Below are 12,794 nucleotides of genomic sequence, written 5' to 3'. Positions count from 1 at the left end.
CTGCTTGAGCTCCGACAGGACCAGGATCGTCGGTTCTTTGAGATCATGCGGGCTCAAGCAGAGGACCGGCTTGCCATCCGGAGCCTCCTCAGCCAGGAGGCCGCTCCAGACGCAGCCGCGACCCCGGACACCCGCGCCACACTGCCCCCACCCGCGCTACAGAAGATGGGGCCGGCAGATGATCCAGAGGCGTTCCTGGACCTCTTTGAGCGCACGGCGGAAAGTTGGGGTTGGCCACGTGACCAGTGGGCAGCCCGCCTCGTCCCTCTCTTGTCCGGGGAAGCACAACTCACGGCACAACAACTTCCGGCAACAAGCCTCCTGGCTTATACCGACTTGAGGAGAGCCATCCTGCAACGGGTTGGTCGGACCCCGGAAGAAAGTCGCCAGCTCTTCCGGGCCATGAAACTGGATAAATCCAACCGCCCGTTTGTGTTCGCCCAACGGCTCCGTGATGCCTGTCAGAGGTGGCTGCTTGCGGGGGACCGTGACGTCGAGGAGCTCGTCAATCAAGTGGTACTGGAGCAGTTTGTCCAGCGTTTGCCCCGGAAAATGGCGGAGTGGGTCCAGTGCCACCGCCCGGCGTCGCTGGAGGAAGCCGTACGACTCGCGGAGGACCACATGGCGGTGATTCCAAGGGCGGATGAGCCCTCTCTCTCTCTCTCTCCCCTTCCCCTGTGTCTTCCCCTGTTTTTCTCCCCTCCCCTCTTCCCTCTCGCTCTGCCCTCTCCCCAGGGTCCGTTCCTGCCCCCCGCAGGCGCGGAGGATTCATGAGACCAACTTCCCGGCCGTGGGAGAACCCGCCTACCCCTTCCTTCAGCCGCTCTCCTCCTCAGGTGGGGGCGCCCACCAGCACGGGTGCGGCCGTGGCGCCTGGGCCGGTCTGCTGGAGGTGCGGAGACCCGGACCACTTCCGGGATCAGTGTCCGCTGATGGAAATAGGGACGGTGGTGTGGGTCTCCGACTTCCCGCAGGCTGCCCCCGATCGGGCTGGAGCGTACCGTATTCCGGTAAGGATCCAGGGGGTACATACCAAGCATTGTTGGATACCGGCTGTAACCAGACCACCATCCACCAACGCTTGGTTCAACCCGGGGCTTTGGGATTAGCTAAACTGGTGAGGGTGAGGCGTGTGCATGGGGATGTTCACAAGTATCCCATGGTGACTTTGGCGATTAAATTCAAGGGAAAAAACCATAGTGTGGAGGCAGCGGTTAGTTCCCGCCTCACCCATCCGCTAATCTTGGGTACTGATTGGCCGAATTTCAAAGATATTTTAGAGGGTATTTGTGCGGATGGGTCCTGCATTAAGAGGTGTGCGGTGTGCGATGCTTTGGCGGGGAGGCGGAGCCGGGGCCGTCCTCGGCTGCTCGGAATGATGAGGGAAGGGGCGAGGTGGCCGCCCCTCCTCTCAGGGAATTCCCTGAGGGGGACTTCCCTCTAGAGCAGTCGCAGGACGAAACCCTTAAACATGCTCTTGGCCAAGTGAGAGTAACTGATGGTCAACAGCTCCGGCCAGGCATCGCCATTGCATACCCATATTTTTCACTTATTAAAGATCGGTTGTACAGAGTGACGCAGGACGCTCAAACAAAGGAGGAAGTGACACAATTATTGATTCCACGGAGCCGCCGGGAAATGGTTTTCCAGGCGGCTCACTATAATCCTATGGCCGGTCACCTAGGGGAAAGAAAGACACTTCTCCGTCTAATAGCCCGTTTCTATTGGCCGGGCATTGGCGGTGACGTCCGCAGGTGGTGTGCGGCGTGCCGTGAATGTCAGTTGGTAAACCCACCGGCCACCCCAAAAGCGCCATTGCGCCCCCTTCCATTGATCGAGGTCCCCTTCGAAAGAATTGGAATGGACCTCGTCGGCCCATTAGAACGGACAGCACGCGGACATCGCTTTGTGTTAGTCCTAGTGGATTACGCAACGCGATATCCGGAAGCAGTGCCCCTGAGCAACATCTCCGCACGTATTGTTGCAGGGGCACTCTTCAAAATAATCTCCCGGGTGGGGATTCCGAAAGAAATCCTCACCGATCAGTGCACAATGTTTATGTCAAGTACACTTCGCGAGCTTTACGAACTATTGGGCATTAAGTCGATTCGCACTAGCGTGTACCATCCGCAGACTGATGGCCTAGTGGAGCGATTTAATAAAACACTAAAAAATATGATTCGTAAGTTCGTACACGAAGATGCTAGGAATTGGGATAGGTGGCTCGACCCCCTGTTATTCGCAGTACGGGAGGTCCCACAAGCCTCCACGGGGTTCTCACCATTCGAGCTGCTGTACGGGTGATGCCCACGCGGGGTCCTCGACGTCATCCGCGAAGCTTGGGAGGAGGGACCTTCTAATAGTAAAAACGAAATTCAATACGTTCTTGATCTTAGAGCAAAACTCCACACACTGGGGAAATTAACACAGGAGAATTTGCTCCAGGCTCAAGAACGGCAACACCGGCTGTATGACAGGGGTGCCCAGCTACGGGAATTCGCACCGGGAGATAAAGTGCTTGTATTACTCCCAACATCGAGCTCGAAATTACTCGCCAAGTGGCAAGGACCCTTTGAGGTCCCACAACGAGTAGGGGATCTCGATTATGAGGTTAAACGTACCGATAGAGGGGGCGCGCGTCAAATATATCACCTCAACCTCCTGAAATTGTGGAGAGAAGAGGCGGCCTCTGTGACGTTGGCAACGGTAGTTCCGGAGAGGGCGGAGCTCGGACCGGAGGTAAACAAAGCCCGCAATCTCAACACCCCGGTTCCTTGTGGAGACCACCTCTCACCGCGCCAACTCGCAGAGGTTTCCGAATTACAAAAGGAGTTTGCAGACATGTTTTCTCCTCTACCGGGCCGCACAAACATCATACATCACCATATCGAGACCGAGCCGGGCGTGGTGGTACGTTGCCGCCCCTATCGCTTGCCCGAACATAAAAACAAAGTAGTTCGAGAAGAATTGGACGCGATGCTTGAGATGGGAGTAATAGAAGAATCCCACAGCGATTGGTCCAGCCCGGTCGTCCTTGTTCCCAAGAGCAATGGGTCTGTACGTTTCTGTGTGGATTATAGGAAAGTCAACGCGGTGTCTAAATTTGACGCGTACCCAGTGCCCCGTGTTGATGAACTGCTCGATCGGTTAGGTACGGCTCGATTTTATTCGACCTTGGATCTAACGAAGGGTTATTGGCAGATCCCCTTGACACCAATTTCCCGTGAAAAAACGGCCTTCACCACGCCGTTCGGATTACACCAATTCGTGACGCTTCCTTTCGGTTTGTTCGGGGCACCAGCCACGTTTCAGCGCCTCATGGATAGGATCCTCAGACCGCACACTGCTTACGCCGCTGCCTATCTAGATGATATGATCATTTATAGCAATGATTGGCAGTGGCACATGCAACATCTGAGGGCCGTCCTGAGATCGCTGCGGCGGGCGGGGCTCACGGCAAACCCAAAAAGTGCGCGGTGGGGCGTGTGGAGGTACGGTATCTGGGGTTCCACTTGGGTCATGGCCAGGTGCGTCCCCAAATTGACAAGACCGCGGCGATTGCGACTTGCCCTAGACCCAAGACCAAAAAGTGGGTGAGGCAGTTCCTGGGGCTGGCTGGCTATTACAGAAGATTTGTGCCTAATTATTCGGATGTCACCAGCCCGCTGACTGACCTCACTAAAAAGGGGGCTCCAGATCCGGTCCAATGGTCGGAGCAGTGCCAACAGGCGTTTATACAGATTAAAGCTGCACTTTGTGGGGGCCGCTTTTGCATGCACCTGACTTCTCTCTCCCTTTTGTTTTGCAGACGGACGCTTCAGACAGAGGGCTGGGGGCCGTACTCGCAGGTGGTGGAGGGAGAGGAACGCCCGGTGCTGTACATTAGCCGGAAGCTCTCCTTGAGGGAGACTAAGTACAGCACCGTAGAGAAGGAGTGTCTGGCCATCAAGTGGGCGGTCCTCACCCTCCGATACTACCTGCTGGGGCGGGCCTTCACCCTCTGCTCGGATCACGCCCCACTGCAGTGGCTCCACCGCATGAAAGATACTAACGCCCGGATCACCCGTTGGTATCTGGCCCTCCAGCTTTTTAAGTTCAAGGTGGTCCACAGACCGGGGGTGCAGATGGCTGCTGCTGACTTCCTCTCCAGAAATGGGGGGGGTGGTAGGCAGGCCGGATGACGCCCCGGCCTGAGTGGGGCGGTGGGGGTATGTGGCAGCGGGGGCGTGGTCAAGCGCCCGTCCGGGAGAGAAAAGCGGTAAGGGCGCTCACACCTGAGCTAAATTATGTCTAACACCTGTCTCTAATTGCAGTAGCTTGAGGAGAGCGGGGTAAAAAGCAGCAGCAACAGAGCCCAGGGGAGAGCCCGACACGAAGGCCAAGAAGCTAGTGTGTTGTATTAGTGTGTGAATTAGTGTGTGAGAATTAAAAACAACCTTACCTGAATCCTGTTGCTGTTTCCGTCCCTTCCTCAGTGGAAACTCGTTACAATTACATTATAATAAAAACAAATTTAATTGAACTGATTTTCTCCATACATCAATAGTGCAATAAATTGTGTTTTTGTGGGAAAGGTTTGGAATAATGTTCAGATTTTGCTGTTTCAGAAGGAAATTGGTACTTTAATTCACCAAAGTGGCATTCAACTGATCACAAAGTATAGTCGGGACATTACTGATGTAAAACAGCTCCATCACTACTTGAAAAAGTCATTTTTGATCAAATCTAGACCGCAGCATCACTCCAACACCTTATCCTGGAGTAATCATGATAAATTGATTATTTGACACTAGAAATTATATTTATACACAATTATATACACCATTATATCAAACACAGCTGAAAGATATTTGGTTCATTAAATGAAGCTGAACATTGTGTTTGTGTTTGTGTTGCACAGTATGCAATAGACCGGCGTGTCTTGAGGTCAATATTAGGACAGAAATGGCCAAAAAGAAACAGATTTCTCTAGAAACTCATCAGTCAATCATTGTTTTGAGGAATGAAGGCTATAAAATGCTTGAAATGGCCAAAAAAACTGCAGATTTCATCCACAGGTGTCACTACAGTCTTAAAGATAAAGCACAACTGTCTCTAACAAGGACAGAAAGAGATGTGGGAGATGTGCAACTAAACAAGAGGATAAGTACATCAGAGTCTCTAGTTTGAGAAATAGACGCCTCACATGTCCTCCGCTGACAGCTTCATTGAATTCTACCCGCTCAACACCAGTTTCATGTACAACAGTAAAGAGGAGACTCTTATGGGAAGAATTGCAAAGAAAAAGCCACTTTTGAAACAGAAAAACAAAAAGAAAAGGTTTGAGTGGGCAAAGAAACAGACATTGGACAACAGATAATTGGAAAAGAGTGTTACGGATCTGAACCCCATTGAGCTTTTGTGGGATCAGATAGACTGTGAGGTGTGTGAGAAGTGCCCGACAAGACAGACATATCTATGACAAGTGCTACAGGAAGTGTGGGGTGAAAGGTCAAGTGCTACAGGAAGTGTGGGGTGAAAGGTCACCTGAGTATCTGGACAAACTGACCGCTAGATTAACAAGTATCTGCAAAGCTGTCATCGCTGCACATGAAGGACTTTTTGATGAGAACTCTTTGAAGCAGTTTAAAGAAATTTAATAATAATTTTTCACGTTATTAATGTCCTGAATATACATTGTGAACAGTTGAACGCCACTTTGGTGAATAAATATATCAACTTCTTTCCATAAGAGCAAAATCTGTACATCATTCTAAACTTTTAGCCGCCAGTGTAAGTCAAAGTTCCCATCCAAAGGGAATACTAAACACCATAATGGTGACTTCAAATGAAACACGAGTGTCCCACAATGCAATGCGATATTGTAATTTCTTTTTCACCTTAATTTGTTGTTATGACAGAAAATGACCAAGCCTGCATTGATTTGCCAATTTTTTTACAGTGTGCACACAGAGCACATTCATTTAACAGGGTGACTAAGGGCTATTCAATGATTAAATAGGCTAAATAACTATAACCTCTTATCCCACAAAACTATTAAAGTAAAAAAGAAAGTAACACTAAAAGCTCCAATACAGAGTGGCACAAAACTATCCCGGACGCAGAATGACTCATGACACGGTGATCCTCGCTGCGCATTCAGGAAGACACAAAGATCATAAATATTGTGGCGGTGCGACATGTAGTTTATGGCATCCGACAGTTTGATGAGCCTTTTTACTGCTAAACTATTTATTCAAGCAGTGTCAGACAGAATACAAATACTCTTCACAACAAATGTGGATTATCCTTAATAACAGGAAATGTACCCACAGCAGACTGACGTCCAACAGTTAACAAGCGGCACTTTGATGGCTGCAACAGCAGTGCATTAAACTGAGCATTAAGAATTAAAGAGAAGAAACTTCTGTTTGAACTCTGCACAGATAAATAGGCTATAGTTCCTATATTTAGCCTATCTATCAATCATTGTATTAGCATTAAGCGTTACGTGTAATATTAATAATGTAACATATTGTAATGTATTACATATGTAATGTAAGCCCGTTTATCGGTCCAATGGCGGTCTCTAATAATACGGGTGAAGGTCTCTTATGTTTTACCTCGTTATTTCATCGGACTCCATAAATGAAAAAGGTTTTTAATGATATCTGAGTATCATTAAAAGTGAGCGAATGTTTGATTATTCCTTTAACTCCTTTAAATATACTTTACCCATTTAGATTAAGAAACTATGTCGCTTTGAGGTCCTCGCGTGTTTTTCTCTACACCGCGGGTCTCACGATCACAAGCGGCCAGTATTGGATCATCAAACAGAGGTAATTGCTATATACCTGAGATCGGTTACGTTTACACAATCAAAGATACTTCAGTATAGCCCCATGGAATTGCACACACTTGAATGTAACTTAACGTGTTTTTCTGTAGAGGTCACGACCACTATTACAGATGTAAGTTGACCAACATAACTTCTCTTATAATAGCTTTGGATTGGCCATGCGTGGTTTCCCACGTACACTCATCTGGAGAACCATCAAATTAAAACAGAGGTAAGACACCCGAATTTAGATTGGTCAAGCAGCGTTTGCTGTTCTAAATGGAAATTCCCTTTTTGTCTTTGCAAACCAAGTACACTTGAATCGATGCCAAATATTAGTCGTCACTAATCTGACGCAGACTTTTACCTGGCAACAAGAACTACACACAGTGATCTTGTGATCATTGTTCTCCAGATAAGTGTACGTGGGAAACCACACATGGCCAATCCAAAGCTATTACAAGAGAAGTTATGTTGGCATTGGACCAATAAACAGGCTTACATTACATATATTCTTATAGTTTTAAGAATATCGTGATGACTTATTAGCCCACATGAACATTAGGCTACACATGATTAGTAATAATTTGTAGTCAGTTATATTGGTTTCAAATATAATTTTCAAAACACTTCCATCACTGTAAAATGTTATTATATGCTACGCGCTATGCCACACCGAGGACTTAAAAGCACATTGGGAATTGGGCGTTCCAAATTGTGGAGAAAAAAGGGGGAAAACAAACTGTAAAGGGATTAATGGAAAGGAGGGGAGCCCCCGGCATGATGTACATCCACCCCCCTCTGGTGTGGGCGGGCCTTCCGCACCATCTGCCAGCAGGTCATCTCCGTCTACCTGGATGAGGGAGGGGACAAGGGGAAGGAAACAAAAAGAAAGTGTGGCACCTACATGCCGGTAAGCGGCGATCGTGCCAAATTAACAAAACATTTAAAAAAGAGAGGGAAAGGCCAACACGGAGCGTCAGTGGGCGAGAGAGAGAGAAAAAAAAAACCGATATGCCGGAGCTTAGTTCTCGGGCACTCCTTCATACTCTAATGGACGACAGCCGAGCCTCCCTGCACAGGGTTGACGGTACCATCACCGCGGTTGACGGTAGGGGTCTCCCCCGCCCCTAGCAACGGTAACCACTCCAGGCGGTTGGTTGGGAGCCCCTCCTGCCCTTGTGGTCGGCGGCCGTTCGTCTGCTTCCAGGTGGTGTCGGACAGCTGTCCGTAAATCTATCTCTCTCTCTCTCACACACTGCAGCTTCCAGTCAGCCTTTATCCCTCTCTGAGGCTTGATTAGCCTGATTAGCCTTCCGCCCTGCCACACAAACAAACAAGCTAAATTTCTCAACCAGCTACAACAAAACAACAACAGTAGTCTTAAGAATGCAAACGTATTATTTTACTACATAATTTCCCTTGTTTTGATGACCAAACAAACATCATTTGTTCAAGCACAAGGGTTTATGGGTATTCCACAGAGCTGCAGTTTTGCACTTGATCGTTTTGAGTTAGCAGTACTCAAAAGCCAAAGTTTAAAGAACTTATTTGAGCTATGATTCCAAAGTGTGTCATTTCAAGCCATGTTTAATAATTAGGATCACTTTAATGTTTAACTTTAGGATTTAGAGAGTAACTGTAACTTAATTAAAACTAGCAAGAATAGTACATGTTTTTAGTCACAACTGGCTGCAGCTAAACTTTAACTTCTAAAATACCACCTTATCTACTTTATTAGCTTTGATATGATATTTCAGACTACAATTACGCTTATGTACACCACCGTAAAACAGCACAAATTGGTGGTTCTCGTGATAGTTTCTTTGCCGTTGAAGGCATAAACAACTTCCAGTCTTCCTGGATCCGCGTGTGAGTGCACATGCGCAGTACATACACTGCTGCAGCCTGCACTTATTCAGTGACGTCACTAACCGAGGCAAGCCCGAACAAATATCTGCCTATGTCTAATAATTGTCAGACACAATATCTTGAACGGGAACTGATTAAACTCATTTACGCAGCGCAACGGGTCGTTTAAGGTCTGGCAACAGCGGGATTAATATAGAGTGTGAACGGTGATGATTTTTGCAGTAATATCAGCAGTGCTTTTACCTGTCAACCCGGAATCCTTCAGTGTGACAGTGACATTGATGGTGATGATGGTGAAGATGATGATGATGCATGCCGAGGATGAGCTGAGCACAGCAGCAGCCACTGGGAACACGGGCCGTGTTCAGTTTTTATTGTCGATGGGGGTGCAGGTGAACCGCGTTAACAAATTTGGAAGAACACCTATACAGGTACGTTTTCAGACATGTCGACAGGTTTTGACTACATTAAAAAATATTATATATAAAGAAAAATATTCAATGTTACAACAGAACTATTTTGCAGTAAAGGTGATGGAATTTTGGTTCATTCTTTGTTTATTTAAACGTATTCGCTTGGATTAATAGTGAATTTATTTATTTATTTATTTTATTTACTTGCTACTTTGTTTCTTTTATTTAGGCTACTTAATTATTCGTACAAGTGAATTAATCTAACCTGACACTAAGTGTATGTAGGCTCTTTAGTGATGTTTTGAAAACATTGAACATGCAATTTCCATAATTTTAAGGTGCAACAAATAAAATAAATATCTCAGTAATGCACATAATTTAGTTTTGGAGGCAGCTCCATAATAAGCCCCAAATGTTTCACGCTTGTATTGGAATTCATCCGGACACTGTAAAAAATGACTAGGCCTAATTTTAACGGTAAAAGACTAAAAATGCTACAGAAAAAATATCGTTCATTGATTAACGAGTATTAATTGTAAAATATACTGTAAAAAAATTATACATATATATATATATATATATATATATATATTTTAAAGGCAGTACAGTAGTTTTCACAATAAAAGGTTGTCACATTAAAACATTTTAGATATAAAAAGTATGATTTTCCTGTATAAATAATGGTAAAAATGTACATTGTTTAACAAAAGATGTAGTTTACAGTGAATTATTTTTAAAATTACAATATAAAACTTAATTGGGCATTACCTGCATGATCATCATATTTCATTATATTTAATGGGAATAGTTGTTTCTTCTTATTTTTATAATTTTATTTGTGTCTCGACATGTTTATTGATTACTGCTTCTGGACGGGCCACTATTGATGAACATCACGACATCACGTGACCTTCTGCTATTACTACAGTGATTAACAATACATTCAAAAGTGAAAAACTGATTTTACAGTTCCAGAAGTTTAATATCAACTTAAATTTTGTTATTTTTTACAAAATTATTTTGGCAACCACAGCGGAAAACCTCAGGGAGAAAATAATAAAAAAATAAAAAAATCGCATTTTTATTTATAGAAATAAAAATAAATATAAAAAATTAAATAAAGCGACTGGACAGAATTGTCTCTCATTAAAGACAACGGAGGAAATAAACACGAGTGTACAAATCATATGCACCAATTTCCATTAGCCTATATTTTATTATTATTATTATTTAAATATAAGCCCAGAATAGAAATTCCCTTTTTCATCATTATGGACATTTGCATTTAAAATAAGTTTCCTGGGTATATTGTTTTATCGGCTTTAAAAAGGAAACTTTTAAGGACAGCACAATTGTCTACAGCAACTCGAATTCTCAGATTAATTTGTAAAATAAAAATGCAACTAGATTATTCTTTTATTAGATTATTCTCTGAGTAGAAGTGCGCATGCTCACACAACCGGACCAAAAACAAAAACACTCGCAATTAAATAATAATAATAGCCTAATAATATTAACGAAATGAAACATGCATATTCTTGCAATATTAAACAATTATAATGCACTGAAATGTCAAAAGATGCATCTTTGCCCTCAGTTCTTCAAATAGCCTGATATCATTTTAGGGGTGCCAGAGTTAAAACTACATTTTTGTTTCTTTATCTGAAGCATTTATTTTAAAGGAGTTTATAATAACAAGAGTGATGCAGTATAACAATAACTTCTTCACAGGTGATGATGATGGGGAACACAACGTTGGCGAACATGCTGCTTGAATACGGAGCGGATCCGAACGTGCCTGATCCCGGGACCGGCAGCACTCCTCTACATGACGCCGCCAGAACCGGATTCATGGACACCGTTCGGCTTCTAATCCGCTTTAACGCCGATCCTCATGCAACGGATCACAGCGATTTCCGACCCGTGGATGTGGCACGACAGACGGGGCATGTGGACGTAGTTGAATTTCTCAATCGTTTTTAAATGTGACTTTTATTAATTGTATTTATTACCTTATAGAAAGTATATTTTAAGTATATATGTGCACTACTATTGTTAGGGTTCATTACAGTGGACATCTACCGACATCAGTCGTTAAACATATCAAGTATAGCCTACATTTTCATTGAGATAATTTTGGGCTGAATTTTGTGCAATTGATTATTATTATTATTAATAATAAAAATAAACTTTCAGTTCTTTCTTGTCTGAGGCACAATTGTTTTGTCTAAAAATACATGCGTTCAGATAAAAATGATTGAGTATATTTAAATAAGTTAATAATATGATATAGTAGACTATTGATACTATTATTACCAATTTGTCTGATTGCAATGCGGACTAACAGCAGCAACCCAAAGCAACATTTTCGCGCACGCGCCCATTAACGCGTGCGTTATTATTGAGGTCAGATTCACCGAGTACTGCAAAATACATACTATACAACCTACATTTGAATGCATTTTTAAAACTTGATTTTGCATTGATACCCAATTTATTTATTTATTTTTAGCTTTCAACAAAGTGTTAAAGACAGATATGGCTAGCAGTGGTGCCCAATACGTCGATCGCAAAGGCAATGCTGGTAGATCGCACGAAATTTTTATAAAAAATATATATAATGTATTTCCTTCTTTTAGTTTCTGTCTGACTTGCACTTGACGAGTGTGGCAGCGGGGGCGTGGTCAAGCGCCCGTCCGGGGGAGAAAGCGGTAAGGGCGCTTGCACTGAGCCAAATTATGTCTAACACCGGTGTCTAATTTCAGTGAGCACGGGGAGAGCGGCATAAAAACGGCCACAGACCCTCCAGACGGGGGAGAAAAAGAGCAGCCGCGTCACTGTACGTTCACACCAGAAGCGGCGAGAGCGTCAAAATTCGCTCTGGCTGCCCTGCCTTCGACGCTCGTGGACGCTCTGACGTAGTTGAAATAGGCGGCAACGTTTGTTCAGAATGCTTTGTTTTGTGAACTATATTTAAAGGGGCCGCAATTTAAACATCCAGACATGTCGACCATTTACTTTTTGCCGACCTATCAGTAGCGTATATCCTCATGATCTCTTTAAAATCGATCGATGGCGGAAAATAATTACAATTATAGTTGTTTGTTATCAAAATAAAACACATTTGTAATAATAACTGTGGTCTTGGTTGTTTTATATCCCTGTAAGCAAACAGGGACAGATCATTACTGGGAAACCCGCCACGGCAATAATCAGTTTCTCCTCCATTTTATCTTCGGAACGAATGTTTGGTGGGAACCAAAGTTTACACGGTTGTGTTCTCTAGACTTCGCTAGAGCGGAGCACTTCTATATTCCAATAGGTTGCCGCCGAACCGCGTCACAGCTCATTACCATAATGTTGACTGCACTTGAACTTTCGTCTGACGCCCACACCGCCCAAGACTCGCCGCCGAGAGACGCTGGCTGTCATTGAAAATTAATGACTTCCGGTCGATTTGACCCTCTCGCCGCCTCTGGTGTGAACGTAGTGTTGGCGTGTACAGAGGTCCTGCATATTTGTTGAATGCTGTAAAAATATAAAAGTTGTGAACACTGCTGTGGCCATTAAAAGTCTGCTTAGGAAAAAAACTCTACGTCTTCGTTTCCTCCTTGCCCATCCTAACTCGTTCTACAACGAGTACATTTTGACTAGGCGAGATTAGTGTTTATTCAGTTGCCATGACAACTAGG

The 12,794-nt window shown here is 44.5% G+C and overlaps 1 protein-coding gene across 1 annotated transcript; it reads left to right on the top strand.

The window, feature by feature from the left end:
- The first annotated feature begins 8,748 nt into the window (after positions 1-8,748).
- Positions 8,749-11,297, top strand: cdkn2a/b (cyclin-dependent kinase inhibitor 2A/B (p15, inhibits CDK4)). The gene is made up of 2 exons (XM_052137352.1): positions 8,749-9,120; positions 10,834-11,297. Exons 1-2 carry the CDS (start codon positions 8,899-8,901, stop codon positions 11,083-11,085), a joined length of 474 nt encoding a protein of 157 aa, XP_051993312.1. The 5' UTR covers positions 8,749-8,898; the 3' UTR covers positions 11,086-11,297.
- Positions 11,298-12,794: the final 1,497 nt, after the last annotated feature.

This window comes from Xyrauchen texanus, chromosome 11, assembly GCF_025860055.1.
Source record: "Xyrauchen texanus isolate HMW12.3.18 chromosome 11, RBS_HiC_50CHRs, whole genome shotgun sequence".
NCBI lineage: Eukaryota > Metazoa > Chordata > Actinopteri > Cypriniformes > Catostomidae > Xyrauchen > Xyrauchen texanus.
This window is presented reverse-complemented; position numbering and strand designations above follow the sequence as displayed.

Excerpts from the sequence above, each read along its gene's own strand:
- cdkn2a/b (XM_052137352.1), top strand. The coding sequence starts at position 8,899 with ATGATTTTTGCAGTAATATCAGCAGTGCTTTTACCTGTCAACCCGGAA. Across the intron at positions 9,121-10,833 it reads TTGGAAGAACACCTATACAG|GTGATGATGATGGGGAACAC; the intron begins GTACGTTTTCAG and ends ACTTCTTCACAG.